The sequence below is a fragment of the Typopeltis vanoorti genome, chromosome 11, assembly GCF_054136105.1.
Source record: "Typopeltis vanoorti isolate ZY-2024b chromosome 11, IOZ_Tvanoo_1.0, whole genome shotgun sequence".
NCBI classification, from domain to species: domain Eukaryota; kingdom Metazoa; phylum Arthropoda; class Arachnida; order Uropygi; family Thelyphonidae; genus Typopeltis; species Typopeltis vanoorti.
The window spans coordinates 126,774,487-126,799,844 of NC_143559.1; the positions used below are offsets into that span (position 1 = coordinate 126,774,487).

At 36.2% G+C, this 25,358-nt stretch overlaps 1 protein-coding gene across 3 annotated transcripts in view; it reads right to left on the reverse strand.

The window, feature by feature from the left end:
- Positions 1-25,358, reverse strand: part of LOC150102033 (rab GTPase-binding effector protein 1-like) — a 555,334-nt gene that overhangs the window by 164,101 nt on the left and 365,875 nt on the right. For all 3 annotated transcript variants that reach the window (XR_016549014.1, XM_090400151.1, XM_090400153.1), the window contains one exon: positions 17,642-17,863. Coding sequence is in view for 2 of the 3 variants with exons in the window: in XM_090400151.1 (XP_090256277.1) it covers positions 17,642-17,863 (222 nt within the window). In the remaining variant the exon portion in view is untranslated. The remainder of the gene's footprint in view (positions 1-17,641; positions 17,864-25,358) is intronic.

A 25,358-nucleotide genomic window follows, 5' to 3' on the forward strand; every position in this document is an offset into this window, starting at 1 on the left:
CAGGTTTAGTTGGATAATCATAACCATTCCACTTTATAGTTCAGCCACATATACAAATAATAACATACATACATGTGGATTTTACTGATGAAGAATGAGGAATTAAAAATAAATATATAACAATACTTTTAACACCTAGGTTCAGCAGTGGAATAAAATGCCCACAATTAAGGTGCATACTTATAAGACTGAGTTTAGGCAACCAGTATCATGTCTAGTCAAAACAAAAAAGTTTTCAAATTATCTAACACTTACTCCATCCACATATATTTATATATAACATCATCATAATCAAATTCCTGCCATGTACCCTCAAGGGGTGTACAGGATATAACAGTACTACATGAAAAAATTACATCATTACTAACTTCCTATCTACAATTTTCCTCCAAATCAGTCTGTTACTTGTCAAGACTCCAACATTATCAGATCTTATATTTCTATCGTCTAAGGCACTTTGTACCGTATCAATCCACCTATATCTTGGTCTTCCTCTGGGTCGTTTTCCTGCCAACCTGGCAGAGAACACTTGTTTTGCTAATCTTTCCTCTCCCATTCTATTTAAGTGACCATACCACCTGAGATTAGCTCTGCTAACGCATTCCTGGATGCTGACAATGTCAAGTTCTTTCCTAATATCCTCATTTTTAATATGATATTACCATTGATACCATCTGTTCATGCCTCTAATCTTTCTCAGGACTCTCATATCTGCGGTCTCTAGTCTTTGGTCAAGTGTTTTACTTCTGACCCAGCTCTCAGATCCATAAGTTAAAACTGGTTTGAACACTGTCTTGTATACAGCTAATTTAGTGTTCTGACTAATTTCTTTCTTATTCCATATGAATTTATTCAATTGACTTCCCACCATACCAGCTTTGCTGATTCTGTTGTCTATTTCTATATTTAATTTACCATCTTCAGTAAAAATCGTGCCTAAGTAGCTGAAATGTTTTACTTGTTCCACAGGTTCTCCATTCACAACACAGTTGACATTTTCAATGATTCTGCCTATTTTCATTGTCTTTGTCTTTTTATTGCTGACCTTCATACCATATCTATTACAACAGCTATTCAATTTAGTCAGAGAATCTTGCAGACTTGTAGCGGATTTATTTAGAGGTATAACATCATCCGCATAAAGCAAAGAGCTGACATTAACATCTCCAATTTTGATATCAGGTATAATACCACATTCCTTCATAATGTGATCCATATAGATAATGAATAACAGAGGGGATAATGTACATCCTTGTCTCACACCAGATTTAACATTAAACCATCTTGCTGTACTTCCTTCAATTCTAACTGCTGACTTACAACTCAAATAAAGACTAAGTATTGCTTGATATAATGCCCCATTGACACCATATAACTGCAGCGTATTGAATAGCTTCTCTCTCTCTTGGCACCTTGTCATATGCCTTTTTCAAATCGACAAAACTTAATACAGATCTTTGTTGTATTCTCATGCTTTCTCGACTATTCGTCGTAAAGTGAAGATCTGATCCTGACAGCCTCTATTTGGCCTGAATCCAGCTTGTTTTTCACCAAGCTTTTCTTCCACAATTCTTCTCAACCGTTTCTCAAGTATACTTGCATAGATCTTGCCAGGAACACTCAGTAGGGAAATACCTCTGAATGTGAGAATTACAATTCTCACATTCAGTTTTATTCCCCTTTTTATATATGGGTACAATGAGAGCTCTACTCCAATCATCAGGAATTCGTCCCTCTGTCCAGGCTTTCTAAACTATGCAGTGCAGCCACTGTAAGACTTTTATACCACCATACTTCAGCATTTCTGGTCGAATATCATCTACTCCTGCTGCCTTTCCACATTTCAAGCCTTTGATGGCTTTTTCTACTTCAAGTATGGATATGTATTCCTGCCTGCATGCCTGGTCAGTGTTTTTTTTATCACTGTGCTGTCATCACTGCTTGTTTCATTTAGCAGTTTTTCAAAGTAATTACTCCATACTTCAAGGATATCTTTTTCTCCTATTTTCATGTCACCTTTATCATCTCTAACTCCTTTTACAGCACTCTTTCCTCCATTCCTAAGCTTCTTCAACAACCTCCAGAATATTTTGCCACCTTCTTGATATTTATTTTCTATATTCTTGCCAAAGTCCTCCCATGACTTTTGTTTAGCTAGTTTTACACACTGTTTAGCTTTCTTACATTTCTTTCTGTATTCTCTAAGAGCAAAAGCTGACTTATTTGCCAGGAACTTTTGATATGCTTTCTTCTTTTCCTTCACTACCTCTTTAACTTCCTGTGTCCACCAGGGAGTTCTGATTTTTTTATCCTTGCACACAACCTCACCACATGCCTCTCTGGCAGAATCAATCAATGTTTTCTTCAGAGTTTGCCACTGAATCTCCAAGGTTTGATTCATGTTCTCAAACTCTTTCATTTTCTTTTCAATAATCTTTCTGTATTTTAGTCTACAGTTCACATCTGAGAGTTGCCCAACTTTTATTCGCTTTAGAACTTTCTTACATGCTATTCTTTTCGATATGAAATTCAATTTTATCCTGCTCAAGACTAAATAGTGATCACTTCCAATTTCAAATCCTCTGTACACTCTGGTGTCCTGCACTAGGGAGAAAACATCGCTATCAACAATAACATAGTCAACGAGACTTTTCTTATTCCTAGCCTCTTCTCTCCATGTGAATTTGTGCACATTTTTATGTTGGAACATGGCGTTAGTAATAACCAGTCCATGTCCTGAGCAGAAATCCAACAGATATTTGCCATTATTATTAGCTTTGCTCTTTTCTCCAAATTTTCCCAAAATATTTTTGTATGTCTCACAATCATTTCCTACTCTGCTATTCAGATCCCCAACAAGGACCAACTTTTCCTTTTTCATTGTGTCAGTTGCTTTTTCTAAAGTTGCTTTTTTGAATGAGGAAAATGCAAGGACTCACAGAGGAGATGGGCAGCCTTCTGAGGGGCTGGTGCAGAATATCAGTAGATTGGAAGTGACGGAGGGCCATGAAGAGGATGAAGAATGGAAAAGCGGTGGGCCCCGACAGAATTCCATTGGAGGCATGGAAGGCACTGGGGGAAGAGGGAATTGACCTGCTGTGGGACCTGTTCATGAAAGTTTGCCAACAGGAAAAATTACAGAGGAATAATGTTGATGTCCCACACAATGAAGATCCTAGAAAGGGTTCTTGATGGTAGATTGAGGGAGGAGGTGGAGATTGCAAAGGAACAATTTGGCTTCATGCCTGGTAGATCAACAACAGATGCTATCTTTGGGTTACGACAGATGATGGAAAAATATCGAGAGAAACAAAGGGAGCTACATCTGGTATTTATTGATTTGGAGAAAGCATACGATAGAGTGCCAAGGCAAGAAGTCTGGAGGTGTCTGAGGGAGAAGAAGGTGCCAGAGAAATATGTCAGGTTGGTGCGGAAAATGTACAGAAATGTGAAGACAAGTGTTCGGACCTGTTTGGGACAAACAGAAAGTTTTCAAGTAACAGTTGGCTTGCATCACGGGTCAGCATTAAGTCCGTTTCTGTTTAATATTGTGATGGAGGTGGTAACAGAGGAGGTGAGAGAAGATGCACCTTGGACAATGTTGTATGCAGATGACATCTTGCTGTGTGTAGATTCAAGAGAAGAAGCAGAAACTAAACTGGAAAGATGGAGAAAAGTACTGGAAGAGAGAGGTATGAGACTGAGCAGAAGTAAGACAGAGTATATGTGTTGCGCAGTGGCCAGGAGACAGATCTGCAGCTGGAAAGAAATGTCATCAGGAAAGTGAGAGACTTTAGATACTTAGGTTCAACAGTGGAAGAAGATGGAGGAGCTGAGAAGGAAGTGGGATGCAGGATACAAGCAGGTTGGAGGAACTGGAGGGAGATGGCTGGAGTGTTATGCGATAAGAGGGTGCCGATCAATCTGAAAGGCAAAATTTATAGGACAGTAGTGAGGCCAGCTATGACATATGCTACATAGAAACTGTGGCCCTGAGGAAAAATAACATCAGCAGGATGGAAGTAGCAGAGATGAGAATGAATGCTTAGGTGGATGTGCGGTGTGACCAGAAAGGATCATCTGAGAAATGACTATGTCAGGGGAACAGTGAAAGTTACGAACTTAGGAGCGAAAATACAGGAGGCAAGGTTGAGATGGTTTGGTCATGTGATGAGGAGGGAGGACGAATATGTGGGAAGAAGGGTCATGCAGATGGATGTGCAAGGAAGGCGGAAGTGTGGGCGGTCAAAATAGAGATGGAGGGAGCTGGTAGAAGAGGACTTGAAGATGAAGAACTTGGATGTGGTGACAGCCAAAGACAGGAAGGTGTGGAGGAGACTCATAACAAACAGTGACCCCACTTAAGTGGGAGAAGCTGTAGAAGAAGAAGAAGAAGTTGCTTTTTCTAAAGCTTCAAAAAATTCCTCCACTTCTACCTTAGTAGAACCTTCTGTGGGACCATAGGCACAAATAAGTCGCATTGTCCAGTTCCCCATTCTCATATTTGCCCACATTACTCTACTTGAGACTGACTGCCATTCAAGAAGATTAGCCTCGTATTTTGTGTTGAATACTATGGCTACTCCTTCTTTTCCTTGATTGTCATTGCCTGAATATAACATTTTGTATTTATTGCTCAGAAAGATCTCACCAGTTTTGGTCTTTTTTGTTTCAGTCACCCCTATTATGTTGATCTGGTACTTATCTAATTCCTCAGCTAGCTCCATTTCTTTGCCATTCAGGCTTCTTTCGTTGATAGTACCGATCTTTAACTCTGGTGATGTTGAGTTGGGGTTTGTTTTCAGATTTGTTCCAGTAGCTGACTTTTCGCTGTTCGCCCTGGTTCCCCGGCGAAAACAACGGGGGCCTTGTTTAACCGGGCGACGCCCCAGCCGGCATGAAATTTTGTCATGTTGTACCATCATTTTTTATTTTGGTTTAACCAATAAGAATACAATTTGGTCGGCTAAATCCCAAATTGCCAGCCCATCCTCGTTCGTTCAGTATCAAAGTAAATAACCAACAGTGTGCACCACGAGAAGGTGAGGATTGGACATTAGGTCAGAAGCCCTGGTCGGTTCTCCGCATTCCTTTAAAGGCTATGTGGAGGTCTCCTCTCAGTTATACAGCTTTGACCCTTAAGCACCCCTATATATAACATATATAAATTTAATTTAAACATATCGTTATTCGTTTATATAATTCAGGCAATACTTTTCAATATCACACTGCTAAACTGATAGTGTAAAGAAATCAAGTAATCACGCAAACTGCATGCACAAAAATCAATACTATTCACTGTCTATCCAGGTAAAACAATGATCACAGATAATCATAAATTAATGCATTTCATAAATGTATTCTTGTCTAGTTATATCATTCACTATTACAACAAAACACTCAATACATTTTAAGAGAAACACTACTAATAGAAATTCCAAATGTGGCAGTAGTGATGTGTTTCACCAGTACAAGAGAGATAGCAGAATTGCTGAAGCAAAGAAAAGTTTTATTTTTTGTAATATTTTCGAATTGTATGTATTTTGTTAAAAATTTATTTATTAGTGATGCTGACATTCAATATTTAGTAATTATCGAGGTTGTTAGTTAGTTTTAGAGAGAAATTGTGTAATACACTTACAATTAACAATGGTAAAATGGCAGTTAGAACTAAAACAACCATATGTGCAGTACAAAAATTGAGTGTAGTGAAATGGTTTTCTCTGAGATGGTTGAATATCATTGGTTTGGTATGTATGTATGTATGGGTGAATGTGGCAGACGTGTTTATTGAGAGATTGAACAAAAGAAGTGAGAGAGTGAGGATCTGTAAAAAAGAGTGATATTTTAATGGACTGTAGTGATTTAAATGAAAGTCAAGAATGAGAAATGAATTAGCCGAAAGACAAACATTAGTGTTGGACAGAAGATTAAGAATGGTATTAGTCAGAATGGCAAGCGAGAGAATATGGGTATGGAGAATGTGAATGTAAATATGGAAATGACAAAAAAAGCCAAAGTGGGTGAGACTGCAGGAAAGGAATGAGGCTGAATGATGGAACAAAAGTAGACACGACTGCAGGAAAGGAAGAAAGCCTGACTGGCAGAGCACAAGTAAGAGTGACAATGGTACGAAAGAGATCATGACTGCTAAAATGCAAGAGCTGAAGAATGAAATGATTCAGATGAGAAATGAGATGAGGAATTGCAAATGACTGCAGATGTGGTTGATACTAATGGAAGAAGGCAAAAGAACAAAATGAAAGATAGTTGGGAAAAAGAAATGACAAATAATTCAAGCGTAGAATTGTATGGAGATTTTCTTATAAAAGGTGTGGTGGGTGTACAAGGTCTGTTTCCCCTAGGAAGGAGGATGAACAGAGATCAATGCAAATGAATATGAGAAGCAAGTGTGCGAGTGAGCAGTAGGGAGTATAAGGATAGATATCAGTAGATACTGAGGAGAATGAAAGACAACAGTGTGGAAGGAAGAGTAGTTGGTGTGGCCAAGGAATGACAATGATGAGCTGTGGGAGAGAGAGCACAGATAATCGGATCCCAATTCATGAGGAAATATGTGAAGAGAAAGGTGCAAGCTCCTGAATGTGTGTAATCAGACTGAGGGATGAATGGAATTTATATGGCTATTTCTGGAAGAAAATGCAATGAGTGATGTGAACAAGGTATCAGCTGAAATGAGAGGTGATGTTAATGAGCAAGATAATGGACCAAGCAAAACTAAAATGATTGCGAATGGAGATGAGAACATGAGAACAGCAATGCAAGTTTGACAGGGAATGGGACAGGGAGACACAGAATAAGGAAAGTAGATTTTGAAAGAAAATGCAAGAAAGCACACAGAAGTAGGTGAGAAGTTACAGATGAGGGGTGGTATTGACAGGACACATTACAGACCAAGAAATGAATCAGTTATTTAAGAATGCCAGGAGTAACAGAAATAAGGGAGATGAGATTGTTACATTAAGTAAGCAATTATATACTTGGTTTAATCCTTTATCTAAGTGTAAGCAAACAAAGTTTGCGCCTGAAGTATTTTCAGAATTGGAACAACTCGTGGCAAAGGTGGTATACATTCTCATCACTTGCCATAGTATCCCATAATGTAAAGCACATCTCCTTCTGGACATGTATAATGCTATGCATTAAGGGAAGGGTCACTACCCAGACTGGTTTCAACCTTTATTGAGTTCTCATCAGTGGGAGCCAGACCCAGAGGTGGTGATACTAAGGTGAAGCAATGGAGAAGTCATATTTCCACATGCCAGTTGCCTAAAGGTGTCACCTTATTATTAAGATTCTCTGGATTAGAGATAAGTTGATGGAATATATAATTGGTAGCATAGCCAAGTGAAAACTTCCATCAACTTATCTCTAATCCAGAGAATTTTAATAATAAGGTGTGACACCTAACTCAAGCAACACTTGATACACCTCTGATTCTATCACCTTTAATTCTCCTATCCTTGCCTCCCTTCTACATGTTGCACAGCATCATTCACACCACTATGATATGCATTGATAAAGTGTTCATTAAATAATTCCACTATATCATTTGCTATGGTTACTCTGCTATCATAACTATTTACCAGTGTCAACCTGTCGTAATTATTTTTCCTCTTGCTTGCCACAGGCACGCAGCAGAAAAATTCCTTTGGATAAGCTTTGGCCTGAGTGGCCGATCTCCTTTCATATTCATTTTCAACCATGCTTGTTAAATCCTCATTTAACAAGCATGGTTAATTTTTTTTTTTTTTTTTTAAACGTATAAGGATTGTACATCCAGTTTCACCAATATAAGGTAAGTTACAGGTGTAGTAGACACGGTAAACTCCAGGATGTGCCAATGGAAGGAGAAGATCCTTCCACTGAATGATTTAATATGTTTTTTAATTTATAGGTGGTTTAAGAGTGGCATAAAGATTATAATGGTGTAGGATTCTGTTGATTTTTTCTGATAGCCCATTAATGTTTGGAATTGCTATTGTTTTTACTGTAATCTATATTCTTTTTTCCTTTCTTTTACGGTTACACGGTGATCAGCATTCATATTTATGAATTTAGGGATACAAAACACACGTGTTAAAAAGATTATTTTACTGATTAATAATAAAATTATAACTTTACGTTTCGACCCCTGTATTGAGGTCATCTTCAAAAGGATGCATGTGTATAAGAAGAAGCTACATGCTGTTGCCCTCTATACAAGTAAATTACATCTATGTTGTTAACTAATCTTTTTTCTTAGCCTGCCCTCTAGTGATGAAAAAAAAAATAATAAAATAAACAAAAAATAAAATAAAAACTACAATAAACTCTGCTAAAGTCCTCGCGTACTAGGATTCTTCTGGATTTGTACAGTACAGGTTGCTATTGAATGTTCAGGAGAAAAAAAAAAAAAAAAAAAAAAACTCACTTTACCAAGTCTTCTTGTATTGAGATTTTTCTTCGTGGTTGCTATGAAGGTTGTAGATGGGTCCTCCACATTCTTAGAATTGTTAGACCATCATTTTTATTCCGATTCGGATCATGTGTGAGCATTTCACATGCTTCCTTGAATTTCCAGTCAATTCTGTGGTATGTTTGGAGTGAGTGGTCAGAAAGGCCGGTTTTTCCAAAATGGAGGTATTTTATGTGATGTTTGTGTTCATCCTTTCTGATTGGGATGGTTCGCCCTGTTTCCCCTATGTAAGGTATGTTACATGTGCAATCTGTTTTGTAAACCCCTGGGTGGGCTAAATATGGCAGGGGGATCCTTGGAAGAACTGAGTAGGTGGTTTTGATGTTGTATTTGTGTAGTGTTCTGTCTATTTTTTCTGAAATGCCTCTAACATATGGTATAGCAATAGCATTCTTGAAATCTTTTTTGTTATAGTGGTATCGTTGTGGAGGATCTTCTGAATGGTTTTTATACTGTATCCATGTTTTATAAAGGTATGTTTGATGCTCTCATATTCATGGTTAAGAGCTTGTTCATTTGAACAAATGGTTTGAGCTCTGTGTTTAAGGGTGCTTATGAACCCTAGTTTTTGTGTTGGGTGGTGATAAGAAGTTATGTTTATGTACTGGCCTGTGTGTGTAGGTTTGCAATAAACTGAGAAGAAGACACAGCCTGAAGGAAGACATGTGACAAGTGTGTCTAGGAACGGAAGAGAGTTGTTTTTTTTTTTCAATTTCAATGGTGAATTGGATGCATTTGTGTTGTTTGTTCAGGTGGCTAAGGAATGTATCTAGTGCTTGGCGGCCGTGGGGGTCAAATGGCGAAAACATTGTCGATGTATCTGAGCCAAATTTTGGGCTTTAGGCATGCAGATTCTAGAGCTTGTTGCTCAAAATCTTCCATATAAAAGTTTGCTATGGGGGGGGGGGAGAGTGGTGAGCCCATGGCTGTACCCTCTTTTTGAAGATAAAAATTGTTTTGCCACATGAAATATCCAGAGCAGAGTACGTAAGTAAAGAGGACCATGATATCATGTGGAAATATGTTCTGTAAGAGTAGGATAGTATCATTGATTGGGACATTGGTGAAAAGGGAAGTTATGTCAAAGCTGACTAATAGATCTTGGTCGTTAAGTGTAATATTTTTAATTTCGTTTATGAATTGTTGTGTATTTTTCATGTAGGAAGGGGAGTGACCAACCAATTCCTTGCATGTGGCCGCTAATTTTTTGGCTAAGTAGTAATTCGGACTGTCAATTCCTTCCACAATTGGACGTAACGGCGTGTCTGTTTTGTGTACTTTAGGCAGGTCATACTGCAGTATTAATTTTTTAATTGTTTCTTCCAGTCACGTGCTAACTGATTTAAGTAGTTCAGTAGTTTTCTTTTTGTTACGTTGCGTGGGGTTGTAATTCACCATTTGGTAGGTGTTGTGGTCCGATACCAAATGGTTCATTTTTTTCAATGTAGGTTGTCCGATTTAAAACAACAGTGCCGTTCCCTTTATCTGCTTTTGTGATAATAATGTCACGGTTATTTTTTAGGGATTTGAGGGCCAGTTTATCCGCTTTGTTTAGGTTGCTGCTTAATTTTTTGGTTGAATTTAGTAAACAGGCAGTTTCCATCCGTATTTTGTCAGCTAAATTGGCGTGGAGGGATCTTAAAACCTCTCTCGATATGATATATTATATCTAGTTTATTTACTGATTCACCATTGAAATTGAAAAAAACAACTCTCTTCCGTTTCTAGACACACTTGTCACACGTTTTCCTTCAGGCTGTCTCTCCTTCTCAGTTTACCGCAAACCTACACACACACACACACACACAGAGGCCAGTACAAAACTTCTTATCACCACCCAACACAAAAACTAGGGATCATAAGCACCCTTAAACGAGCTCAAACCATTTGTTGAAATACAAGCTCTTAACCATGAATATGAGAGCATCAAACATACCTTTATAAAAAATGGATACAATATAAAAACCATTCAGAAGATCCTACACAAACCACTAATAATAAAAAAGATTTCAAGAATGCTATTGCTATACCATATGTTAGAGGCATTTCAGAAAAAATAGACAGAACACTACACAAATACAACATCAAAACCACCTACGTTCTTCCAAGGATCCCCTGCCACATTTAGCCCACCCAGGGGTTTACAAAACAGATTGCACATGTAACATACCTTACATAGGGGAAACAGGGCGAACCATCCCAATCAGAAAGGATGAACACAAACATCACATAAAATACCTCCATTTTGGAAAAACCGGCCTTTCTGACCACGCACTCCAAACATACCACAGAATTGACTGGAAAGGTACCAAGTCCCTACACTGCACCAAAACCTGGTTCAAGCGGAAATTCAAGGAAGCATGTGAAATGCTCAAACATGATCCGAATCTGAATAAAAATGACGGTCTAACAATTCCAAGAATGTAGAGGACCCATCTACAACCTTCATAGCAACCATGAAGAAAAATCTGAATACAAGAAGACTTAGTAAAGTGTTTTTTATTTTCCTTCTCTTGAACATTCAATAGCAACCTGTACTGTACAAATCCAGAAGATAATCATAATATAACAATATAAACTGTATAATTCCAGAAGAATCCTAGTACGTGAGGACTTTAGCAGAGTTCATTGTAGTTTTTATTTTATTTTTTGTTTATTTTATTTTATTTATTTTATTTTTATCACTAGCGGGCAGGCTAAGAAAAAAGATTAGTTAACAATGTAGATGTAATTTACTTGTATAGAGGGCAACAGCATGTAGCTTGTTCTTATACACATGTATCCTTCTGAAGATGACCTCAATACAGGGGTCTAAACATAAAGTTATTATTTTATTATTAATCAGTAAAATAATCTTTTCAACACGTGTGTTTTGTGTCCCTAAATTCATAAATATGTATATTCTTTTTTGATGAAGTTTTATGAAGAACTTTATTAATAATATTTTTGTTATAGCCATTATTTATAAAAGAACACAAAAGACACATTAAATATAACAATTTTGTTGAAGCAGGCCTCTCAGATCATGCTCTCAACACCATACACCAAGTTGATTGGAAAAGTACCTACTCTTTACATCATACAAAAACCTGGTATGAAAGAAAATTTAAAGAAGCCTGTGAAATTCTGATTAACCAGCCTAATCTCAACAATAATGGTGGCATAAAAATTCCAAGAATTTGGATGGCACATATTCAGCCTACTTAGTTTACAGCATACTTTAGGAACTTTAAGCAATTTTCAGCTTGTATTGGAAACTATTCCATGCCAACTGGTTGAAATTTATATGCACAGGTAGCCCTCATATAATGTGGATGTTAGGTTCCACAAAAATGGCATGTTATATAAATCATGTTATGTGAGACTCAGATCACATAGAAAAAGTAGGGTTATGTTCCTAAATCTTTTTTTTTTTTTTTTTTAAGATTATTAAACAATGACATATCCGACACAAAAATATATTTTTATTTAATTCAGGTAATTCATGTAAGTTAAGAAAACAAACTACGAAACAAATACATAATATAAAATTATAAAAAATTATAAATCACATAATGCATCAATGTTTTCGGCAAAATAAAATAAAGTGCATATTTTAATTGTCATCACTCTCTTTAAAACAAACATTTCATAGATGTTCTTTATTTATGAGTGGCCAGACGTCGTCATCACTTGAACTCTCTTGGACATCATTTGTATAATTTTCATTGCATACTTCGGCTGGTTTAGTTATCAAGAAGTCAGTAATAAAACCTTACTGCAATTTTTTATTAAGTTCATAATATGGAACTAAACAAATATCCAACTGTCTCGTGTAATTTCTGGAGCACTCCGTTGAGAGATCATCATCCATAAAATAACTTCCTTGCCAAGTCCAATTCTTCTGCTAATTTCTTTAAACTGAATTCTTTAACGGATTCATCACAATCAGAATCTTCGGCAGAACTTTCCCCGCCATTTGGTTCGAAGTCATCTATTAATTGTACCAGTTCCTCCTCATTTAAATATATTTCCCCATCAATTAATTCACTATCGAAGAGATTGGAGCACTCATGAAGAAGTTTGCGAAGGTTGAGTCTCATGTGCTGATCGGAACCGAATGTATCTTCAGTCATGTTCAATTGTTACCTTGGCAGTTTACAGTGGGTGGGTTTATCCCTATTAACAAATGCGTATATTGCAAAAGCGCTCTAAGTGGCCATTACTATAAAAACAATTTTTTTTACATAAAAAAAAACATTACATATTGTATGTAACTCACCAAAAAATAAAGTGCTCAGCTTGAGATTAACACACTTATGATTTTTAATGCGCTTTCCTGGCAGAAAAAGAAGACAATTTTCAACAATAAACACTTTATACAGTAAATAATTGACGTACATGCATGCTAAAGGGTATTTCCCCTAATATAAATTCGCTACTTATTACTACATGCGGGATATGGGCAGACGCAAATGTAATGAAGATAAAATTTGATTTTTAAGTCGCGTGTTGAAAAATAATCAAGTCCTGACAATATCATCCTCAGTCAACCAAGTTTCCCTTATGCCAATTATCTCTGGACATACTTGATTCGAACAATGTGAAATGTGAAAAGATAAAGGGTTACTACAGTTTGTAGACCATCTTATATCGAAACCGCATTGTATAAGTATGGCATTATACGAGAGTTACCTGTATAATCACGATTTTTATATATATGTTACCGCTAAAGCTCGAAAGCCGTTAATGTGCACATTTCCTAGCTAATCTGCAGATTAACTGATTTGCTCCGTTAAGGTGCGGAATCAAGGGTTTTCCGCATTTTACCTAGGTAATGTGCACATTAACGGCTTCCCTATTGTTAAAGTTCAAAAGTTTGTTTCTCTCATTTCCTTTCCCTACTCCTCCCCCCCCCTCTCCCTCCACTTTTAGTTTGGTTTCGCCAGTGTCATATGTTTTGCAAATTCATTTCCTTAATTGTAATAATATTTTAAACCGTTTGATTCTTTGTATTATAGTTTTTTAATTGATTGATTCTATCAACTAATTTGTTGATTGTTTGATTGTATTAACTTGATTCTTTAGATATCGAAAAATAAATAAATAACATTATATTAATTTAAGCGTACAGAAACGTTGCTGTTGTTCCAGCAAAGATCTTATTTTCACTTTAACGAGTGCCTAGTAGGTAATGTGCAGATTATCTAGATAATTTGCAGATTACCTAGGTAATTTGAGAAATGAAACAATTTTCGGCACTTTAACGGATCACCCTAGTTAATCTGCACAATACCTAGATAATCTGTAGAATAACTGATTTCTGCACTTTAGCGGTAACATATATATATATATATATGTTGCTCTCCAGCCCAATTTAATTTTGTAACCTAATAGATAATAATAGGACTCTAGTGTTGATGTAGTGTAAAGGTTTTTTTTTTCTCACCAGAGGTCAGGCCAATAATTGCTGTAAGTTGGTCAGTAACTTTAGCAAACCATGTAGTTTGTAGTGTAGCTTGTTTCTTTGTATATATGTGTGTACTCCAGATGATGACCTTGATATGAAAGTTGATAAGTCGAGTGTTCATTTTGGTTTATATTAAACTAAAGTTTTGCTCTAACATGGTAGCTGTCTCCATAATTTTTTTATAATGTATTCTGATCACCATGTAAGCATGAAAGAAAGCATGAGTTTCGCTGATCATGAGTACCAACAAATGATCATCTAAGAACAATCTATAAAAACCGATGGGCGACTTTTCAAAAGTTCAACAAGTATTCCTGCATTTTCACCTTCGGATGGAAATTCTTTCAAATATCTTCCAGTTACTTTGCTCCACGCCAGAGAAAGTAATTCATCTTCATTTTCTTTTTCTGAGGAATCACTTAGGTAGAAATTACTCACAACATTCTCAATAGCTTCTGTGATGTAGTCATCTGTAAAATAGTTTTCAGTAGGCACGTTTGTGAATGAGGAACAAGAGGAAGATCTGGCGTGTTTTTTTCTTTTTCAAGAGTGGTCTTTCACTATCTGAAGATGATGAGCCACCTGCTTCACTTGGCTCGTACTCTACATCATCAAATGAGCCCTCAAAAGGATGTTCTTCTTCTTCGGACATCAACTCGTCCAAAAGTTTTTGCAATCTTTGCTGCTGTCTCTCATAGTCTCCCATATTACTAAAATAATAACATTCTCAAAACATTCAATATTTTACATCAAAATTACCCAATGAAAAGAAGTACCTGTTTTTTGTTTCACTATATCACTTAGCTAATGATAAAACAAACAAAACAAAGTCACAACAACTCAGTAAACAAATATACTAAGAAATCCAAACTTGGTACATAGGTTACATGTGAAATGCGCATGCCTCACATGGCCATGTAGTGTTTTATTGTTGGCACAGTCTTACTTTGCTCAGCAGGCCACGTGAAACACACGTGTTACACTGAATAAATGTCTCAAAGAAAACAAAAAATTGTTTTCACAGCATGGTTAAGTGAAATGATCACTAGAATAACATAATATGATGATTCAGTGCAGTGGCCTGTGAAGATGAAAAAAAATTAGTATCACGGCAGTTAAAGTGTTAAATTACACTCCCCCCCCCTCCAGTGTGTTGTGTAATGAATATACATTAAAAGTAAGTTTTATTCTGATACTCTGAAAGTAAGTTCTACCCATGAAAGATTATAAACCTATATTACATAAACATAGTTACCATGGCTGATCAATGGGCTATATTAAACTGTGACCTGCAGAACTTTAAGGTTCAGCATAAATGTCTAATAGTTCTTTGATTATATAGACAATTATAACTGCTATTATATGCAGTTTCCTGAGAGAAAAAACATTCAGTGAATGAGGAAAAATGTTAATTTTTATTAAACTGACTTATTTCTAGAACAGTTATGTTATTTTATTATTTGTAATATTATCTATCATATGTTTTCTCGATTAAAATATTTGATAAAATATATTATAAATATATTAATAATATTAACATAATTAAAATGTATTATACAATAATATGAAAACAGGAACCAAACCTTGAAGATTCAGCCAGAGAGGCATGTGATGAGATTGTCTGCAAGGATAGCAAAATCAGAACTCTATGGTGGACTCAAGAAGTTAAAGAGACAGTAAAGGAAAAGAAGAAAGCATATCAAAAGTTCCTGGCAAATAAGTCAGCTTCTGCTCTTAGAGAATAAAAGGTAAATGGAAGAAAGCAAAGCAATGTGGAAAACTAGCTAAACAAAAGCCATGTGAAAACTTTGGTAAGAACATTGAAAATAAATATCAAGAAGGAGGCAAAATTCTGGAGACTGTTGAAAACTCATCTCCCTTTTATCCTCTTTAACCATGCGGTGTCGAGGGTTAATTAATCATCGGACCTCAAACTGTTCACAGGATAAGGTGGTCAGCCCTACGCCCAGGTGTATCCTGTCCTGTAGTATCGAGTTCTCAAGGCTGGTTTGCCTGCTTTGCAGGATAAAAAACTCCAGGATAAACTGGGGAAAAAACCCTCCTGTCCACACCCAACACCGGCTAACTTGGCTATGGCTGAGGAAGATCCTTCAGCTCCTTATGTCTCCGACGGGAATCGAACCTAGGACACTTCTTCCCTAAGCATATGGTTACAAAGCACACAGCCACTAGGCTAACCGCACGGACTGTTGAAAAGCTTAAAATTGAAAAAGTCCAAGAAATCAATGATGATAAAGGTGCAATGAAAATTGAAGATATTCTGGATGTACAGAGAAATTATTTCAAAGGATTGCTAAATGAAACAAGCAGTGACAGCACAGCGGTAGAAAACACAAAACAGGCATCAATCAGGAATACATATCAGTACTTGTAGTAAAAAAAAAAGCCATCGAATACCTAAAATGTGGAAAGGCAGCTAAAGTAGATGATATTTGACCAGAAATTACTAGTAATAGTAATGTAGTACTAGTGGTGGTGGGCAGTAAGTGCCGTTAGTGAGCCGGTTGGCTGAGTGGTTAGTGTATCCGCTATCCAGCCAAAGGGCTGCTGGTTCAAATCCTGCTGTGGGCATGGATGTGTGTTTGTCTGTGAGAGTACTAATGGTGGTGATGGGCAGTAGGGCGGCCTTAGTGTAGCTGATGATGGTAGATGCAGTTCACTGTAGCTGGTGAAGATGGAGAGTTGTATAGTAGGTGCCCTCTCTCGATGCATCCTTAGACTCCTTGGAGGTGTCACGTAATAATAATAATAATAATAATATGTTCACAGGTATGGAGGTATAAAAGTTTTTCAGTGACTACACTGCATTATTCAGAAAGCCTGGACAGATGGTCGAATTCCAGATGACTGAAGTAGAGCTCTTAAAGTATCATCTATAAAAAGGGTAATAATAATACTGAGAATTACAGAGGTATTTCTTTATTGAGTGTTCTTGGTAAGAATTATGATTGGTAAGAATTTGCCATTTCTCAAGTATACTTGAGAAATGGCAAAGAAATATTTTGGAAGGAAAGCTTAGCAAAGAACAAGCTACATTTAGGCCAAACAGAGGTTGACAGTATCAAATTTTCACTTTAAGACAAATAGTTGAGAAATCATAAGTAATATAACAAGGCTCTGTATTTAAGTTTCATCGATCTGGAAAAGGCATATGACAAGGTGCCAACAGGAACACTATTCATAATGCTAGTTATATGGTGTAAATGTGACATTATATCAAGCAATACTTAGTCTTTATTTGAGTTGTAAGTCAACAGTTAGAACTGAAGGAGATATAGGAAGATGGTTTGATGTTAAATCAGGTCTGAGACAAGGATGTACATTACCCTCTCTGTTATTCTTCATCTGTATGGATTGCATTACACTCAATGGACAAAACATTAGAGATAAGGGTGATGGGAAGTTGACAAGGGCATCCCCCACCCCATGTACAGAGAGAAACATACCGAAAACAAATGCAGATGGTAAATAGGCAAACATTGCGGGTTTTAATAGTGTATATTGCAATTGATTAACATAGATAAATGTGGTGATCTTCGCAACTTTGGTCGCGGATCAAATTTGAATGTATGCATATAAAGAGAGTAAACTTCAAAATTAAATAAAAAATTATTTTATGAGACTGATATTAAAACAATGAAAATTCTGAATATAAAAATTTTCTCAATAGTAATTACGAAATTTTCCCTTACTTGATTTTCAGAGTCTTTAGATATCTCTATGAATTTCTGATCCATTTCTTGTCGATATGCTTGTTCACGCTGCAAGTCTTCCTTATAACGTTCCAAGATCTGCTGCACTGCAGTAGCCTGTCTACGTTGCTCTTGCTCTGCTCTTTGCACTTGCTGAAGCTGCAGCTCATAGTTACTACACATTTCGCAAGGTTGTCCTAGTTTTTCTCTTGCTTTCCGAAGCTAGGAAACAAAACAAAAAAGGAAATGCAGTTTCTGAAATATTCTATGCAAATTTCTATGTTAATGACGTCCTCACATCAGTCATTTAATACAGATCTACTGTTCCCTATTGTTACACAGTTTTGTATCAATATTCAGTACATTTACATATATTACCCAGTGTAGTTAATAATTTATACAATTTTTACAATGCAGCGCTCTTTAATATTTTTCTTTGAATTTTCTTCCAATATGACAATTTTTTTTTCCCCCATTAACATTTATTATCATTTCCTGGCATGTTTCCCCCGCAAGAGGTCTAAAAGATATCACATGATTAAGTTCGCATTAATAATAGCCCACCACCGCCTTCATTTTACACCACAAGGGTGGCACAAAGACTGATGTATCCAATCAACAATCTATCAATATTTTCAGAGTGTGATGAAGAATTTTGGAAAAGTAGGTTAGGGTTCATATGCATAAATAGGTTGATGAAGCATCTATACAGCATGAGTTTACTAAGGGAAGATCATGTTTCAGCAACTTGCTTACATTGTATAAATAATGTTACCATTGAGTTAGACACGGAATGGATATACCATGATACTTTTGGATTTTGCTAAGGCTTATGGCAGAATACAGCATGGAAGACTGCTGCATAAACTGGAGAATATGGGATTGGATTATAAAATATTTTCACGGATAACTTTTCTCTGCTTCTTCATAATAATGAGCACTTGATGAAAATTAATCAGCATATTATGTTCAATTTTAACTCATCAAAGTATGGTAAAAGGCGAGCTATTTCATTAGTAATATGAAGCTATTAATAGAAAATAGCAAACCAAAGGCACATTCTTTTCTGTTTACTTTTTTTTTAAAGCTAATTCATATATGATACTTAAGCATTATAGAGAAAATTTTTAAGTGTTCATAATATTAAGAAATATTCCAAAAGTAGAACAAACTGCTTTCAGAAATTTGCACATTTGAATATACTATTATGCTAATTGTCTGCAGTTAATTTTTGCTCAGTAATATATATATATATATATATATATATATATATATATATTCATTGACTCATTGTGAGAGGGACAGTGATATGATAGGTGAAATATCTATCTCACTGAGGGATACTAGAATAAGTTGCTTTCTGGTTGAGATTTACTTTGCTTGCTATATATATATGTCTCAACCAATGAAATATTAAAAAAACAAAAAAAAACATTCAGATTATTAATAAAATATCTTGATAGTTTTTCTCCCAGATGGAAATATTTTGAAATATTATTATTATTACATGGGTATCACCATGGAGTCTTTAGACACATCGAGGGAGCCTAAAATTATGTCCAACATTTGTACAATATCTATCATACTTTGCTTTTGAACTCATACACAGTCAAGGTACACACGACAGACTCTGGCAAACTATTCCACTCATTCACCACTCTTCAAGCAAAAAATCTAGTCCTCATGCAGAAAGATAAGTAAATAATTATTTATTGACTCATTGCTGATATTTCACTGGTGTTATAACCAGCATCTTCAGAGTGCAAAACAAAGTTTGTCACAGTACACACGACTATAACAACAGCATGGTGTAATAATGGGACTAGTTTGAAAAAGTATAGCAACAACACAAAGACTAAAGTCCTAATTAGGCCTCTATTTAAAAAAAAAAATAATAATAATTAGGACTTAAGTGTCTTTGTGTTGTTGTAATCTCGCATACTGTGACAAACTGTGTTTTGTGCTCTGAAGATGTTGGTTATAACACCAGCAAAATATCAGCAATAAGTCGATAAATAATTATTTACTTATCTTTCTGTGTTCTGATATATAACCGTCAAATTTAGTCACCATGTACGATGAACACATAAGCATTTCTACATGTTTTAGTCCTCATACCCTTACACAATTTCCAAGAATAAGGCCCGAGCTACCAGACTTGTTTGGAAAAATTTCTTCCATAGTAATCTTGTAAAACTCTTCAGTAATTTGTATGTCTCAATCATATCATCTGTTTCCTACCTGTCAACAAATTTCTGTAAACCACAAATCTTCAACCTATCCTTATAGGGTGCATTCCATAGACTTACCACCATCTTGGTCAATCACCTCTGGAGCCTCTCCACCACATCCCCAAGAAACCCTGCTTACCAAATATGTTTACAGTAGAGAAGATGAGTCTTAGCAAGACCTTATAAGGAGTATAATAACCTGTCTATCTCTGCTTGCCAGTGTGTAAAACCCAAGTAATCCAATGAGCTGAATTAGCTATTTTTGAAATATACCTTCTAAACTAAAATTTTCCTTTGCCCATACTTCCAGTCAATTTAAATCATCCTACAAAATTTAAAAATAAAGATTGTTAAATCTTTATTGACTGCTGTTAATTGGATCTTGATGGTAACAGATGCGAACACAGATTGATAAGAAAATAACTATTTATTAACTTTAATGCTGATATTTTGCTGGTACTATATCCAGCATCTTCAGAGCGTACAAACAAAGTTTGTTACAGTTGCAAGACAGGTGCAATCCGGTGTAACAGTGGGACTAATATGAGTAATTGTAGCATACAACACAAAGACTAAAGTCCTAATTAGGTGCCATCTAAGTAAAAAAAAAAAAATTTTTTTTTAAAAAGAAAGAAAAAAATAAAAATAAAATAAAATAAAATAACAAACAGATTAATTTGTCTTAGGATGACTGTCTCCCAAATATTTGGTAGATTTATACAGCCATACTTGTTGAGGTTAAGAGTATGTTTTAAGGCTTCTGTTGATTCTAGGAACAACCTCTCTGATTTCTAAAAGCTTCTGTGTAGTACTGTTGTTTTTTTCCAACTGATCATGTGTGCAGGAGTATCCAAAGTGGGGTCTGCCAGACCCAACTTGCCATAGCAAAAGTGCTGGATATATTTTGTGTTCATTGAGGCGGATGTCCACAGTTCTTCCCGCCTGTCCATCGTAGGCTTAATGACATGAACAGGACACTTCACATCTGGATGTGATAAAGGAGAGAATCTGTTCTTAGGTGAATGGACGAGAGTCGCCAATTTCACATAAGGTTTAAATACAGTGCATAGTTGGTGTTTGTTAAGCACCCTAGATATCTTTTCAGATGTGCCTTTAATGTATGGATGGTGATAGTTTTATTGCAGTCTTCTGTGGTAGATAGTGGGGGGGGGGAATTTTGGGGGAGCATTTAGTATTTTATCTATCTTATGGGGAATATAGCGAATGGGCAAAAAGGTGTAATGCAGGTGAGAAAGTTCAGCAGTGAGAGCAATGTCATTGGAACAAATTGCTCTAGCTCTATGGGTTAGTGTTTTTAAGATACCATTGAGAAGGGTGATGGTGTGATTGTTTGTGTAAATATCTCCCTGTATGTGTGGGTTTTCTATAAACCGAGAATGATAAGGAACCTTCTGGAAGATGTGTGATAAGCGTGTCCTATAAACGTTTTCTATAAACCGAGAATGATAAGGAACCTTCTGGAAGATGTGTGATAAGCGTGTCCAGGAAGGACAGAAAGTCACTGGCTTCTAGTTCCACTGTACAGTGGATTTTAGGATGCTGGCTATTTAGATGCACTAAAAATGTATTCAATGTGTCTAGGCCATGTGGCCAAATAGCAAACACATCATCAACATAGCGTAGCCAGAGACTAGGTTTGAGAGTGGCTGTGTTGATAGCTAGCTTTTCCAGATGTTCTATGTAGAAGTCAGCAAAGGGGGATCCCATAGCTGTCCCATCTAATTGTTTGTATATTTTCCTTTTCCATGTAAAATAATCTGCCTGTACTGTGAATTTCATCATCATCATCATACGTATCAAGGATTTAGGCCTAGTATGGCCTGTTCCGGCCTTAGAAGTCATCATTGAATCGTTTAAGAGGACGTCCTGGTTTTCTTTTTCCTAATGGCTTGTACTTTAAGGCTTGTTTTGGTAATCTTTCTGTTTTCATTCTTCGAACATGTTCCATCCATCTATGTTTATATTTTTTAATTTTTTCAATTATTGGTTCTTGGTTTAATTCTTTCATAATAGTACTGTGAATTTAAATAGCTGAAATATATCAGGGGAAACTGTGAATTTAGTAAGTTAAGAGTTTCAGTTAATGGCACATTTGTAAATAATGAGGCGATATCAAAACCCACCATTAAGTGTGAATTTTTTAAGCTATAGCTCTCTAAAATACTTTTTAGGTGGGTAAAATTTTTAACAAAAGAGGGAGAATTGTTTTTGTGCAAGTGGCTAGCAGTTTGGCTAAATGTTTAGCAAGTTTACATGTGGGACTGTTTATACTATCTACAATAGGACATAAAGGTGTACCTTGTTTATGAATTTTTGGAGCTTCATATATCCTGGGTCTTTTAACGTGGAGGGGTTTGAGTTTGTTGACTGTTTCTTTTGGCCAGGAAGTGTCTTTGTCCAATAACTTGCACACCTTATTCTTTTGTGAGTTGGTAGGATCTCAGCATTAAAAAAAAAAAATCAGCATTAAAGTTAATAAATAGTTATTTTCTTATCAATCTGTGTTTGTATCTATTACTGTTAAGATCCAATTAACATGTGCGACAAACACAAGTCTTTCCATGTGGTTTATTGACTGCTGCTCTCTCTTTCCAGCATTTTGTGTAGTGGCATGTGCAAGAGCCTTGCACATGCCACTACTCACAGGTCTTACACTGGACTCTACTCTCAATAAACTACTATATCTCTTCATCAACCACCCTCTTATCCACTTCAACTTCATATCCATCCCCATGTACTGCAGGTTATTGATTAGAATTCCATGTGATATCGTGTCAATCAACAGCCTTTGCAAAATCCAGCAGTATTACTGTATTTTGCTTGAGGTGGTAAGGGTTAGTTACTCTTAACCAACTTCTCCAATACCTTCACTATGGCTCCTGAGATGCTGATCGGTTGGTAATTTGCTATGTCAGTCTTCAAGTCCTTTATGCAATGGAACTATCCCCCCCCCTCTTTATATTCCCTTGGGACCAGCCCACAACAGAGACTTACTTAAAAAATGTGGTCCAAGGCACTGTCAATTCCCTTAGCACCATATCATATACCTCGAGCTGGATATCTTAAACCACAGCTATATTCATTTCAAGCACACTTTTGCATGAAAATAAACAACAGGATCACTATATCTGTGCTATACAGTAGAAGTATTAAACAAGACTGTCCACTTTCTGGTCCTCTTTACACAATTGTCATAGATCTCTTTTTTTGCAAAGAGTAAACATATTGCTTAGGACATTGCATCCTAAACCTTCTTACCAAGCCATAACCCTGACAGCATATGCTGATGATGTTACAGTTATAGTCTGCAAAGCGGAGGATTCCTATAACATACAAAGAGCATACCAACAAAACCAAGCAGTCTCAGGAGCCAAACTAAATGCACGTAAAACCACACTGTGGTATGGCACATGAATAAACAGAATCAACTCCCCTAATACAAACTTCTCTAAACTTGGGAGTTTACCTAGAAAACACATTCTCTTAAGTGGACAAGAATTGGGATACTCATTAAACATTTCAAGCAAGTACTAGAGCAATAATTGTTAATCAAAGAGCTACCAGTGTCCTTTGGCATACACTAAAGATTCCCATGCCACCAGTGCAATTTAACAAAAAAAAAATACAGTCAACCATCTATTGATTCATATGGAACCAAACAATATGGAAGCCTGCCTATCTTCGCATCATCAGCAAACAATTGCACATCTAATGTTAGACCCTACCTGATGTCATCAATCTATACATTAATGACATCAGGTAGGGTCTAACATTAGATGTTAGACCCTAACATCAGGTAGGGTCTAACATCTAATGTTAGACCCTACCTGATGTCATTAATGTATAGATTGAACAATAATGGCCCAAGGACTGAAAACTGAGATACACCATTGGTCACCTTAAATCTGGCAGATTCACACCCATTGTATACTACTTTCTGATACCCGTCTGTCAACCATCAATGATCCAAGTCAGAGTTTATATTTCAATCCATATTTTCCAGTTTATGCAACAGCCTTTGGTGTGGTATCCTATCAAATGCCTTAGAAAAATCTAACATTATCATAATGAATCCATTCCCTTTATACAACTGAGTTGTAATATTGTTATAAAAAATGAGCAAATTGCTAAAACATAACTTTCCTTTAGTAATTCCATGCTGCTTCTTGAAGAGTATAGTTTGTCTGTTTACCCACTTCTGTATACCAGTTCTTACTAACTTCTGTAAAATCTTCACTACGAACACATTAGTTTTTGCACCATCCTTGTACAATGGAAGGAATGTACTATCATACATTTCTTCCGTTCCTGCAGTATCATTCCTGAGACTCAAGTTATATAAACATGAGAAAGGCCTAGCCAATTAAGCTGAACATTTCCTTAGCACACGGACTGATATTCCATCTGTCCCTATAGATAAATTCTTATCGAGGTTATGCAACAGCTCTTCAACCTCCATTTCATGTACCTCTTGAATGCAGATGTTTCAAGAACCATCAATAAAGAATAACTTTATTGAATGCAGATGGTTCTTGAGTGTTGGAAGCTAAATGAACAATCTCATTAGCTTCCAACACTCAAGAACCATCTGCATTCAATAAAGTTATTCTTTCACATTCATTCTTTCTTTTACTTGCATGGTCAATTTCTTTCCATACTCCAATTTAGCTTTCCACACAATACTTGTTACTTTTCTGGTCTGAGCTTCATATATTCCATAAAACTCCTCTCGCTCTTATTCTCACATATTTTTCCCGCTCCTACCTTGATGATCTAGTTTACCTGACTTTCTGCATTAGGTCTCATACCAAGAAGTAAGTAATTTTTCCTGGCTCCTGATGCCAGGAATGAATTCAAGTGCAGGCCATCCCTCTTGTACAAGTCTTTTCTGCCATCAAACTCATTCCACACATCTAAAACTTGCATCGATTTCTTCTACACAGCCTATGCATGAAATTATTTGCTATCACCGACCTCCTTCTTAACTTGGTACTCTCATATCTAGGGAGAAATCCTACAATTTTTACTCTCTCACATTTCTTCCTCACTTCTTCCAAAAAACCTTTCATAATTTCTTTCATACTACAATATATTTGTCACTAACTTAAATTATTAGTACCTATCAGAACTACCATCTCTTTTACTTTTCTTTTTTGTTTTTCAATTACATGTCATCCCCAGGTTTTTTCATCCCTCAAAACAGGCAAACCAGCAACATAGCTACGGTTATAAAAATATACTATGGCAAAGAAGGCAACGGGAAACCACCTTGCTCAATCATCTCCCTAGTATGATAGTCTATAACTATCCCCACCAGCCATATGGCTGAGAGAATAGGATAGGATCATTCCCAGGAAACTAGAAGGAGTGACTCCCTCAGCAAGAGCAAATTTTAAGATTGAATCATCATACAATGTCACTTCTTTTTTCTTAGATTTTAACTGATTACTTCATTGTTATTAATA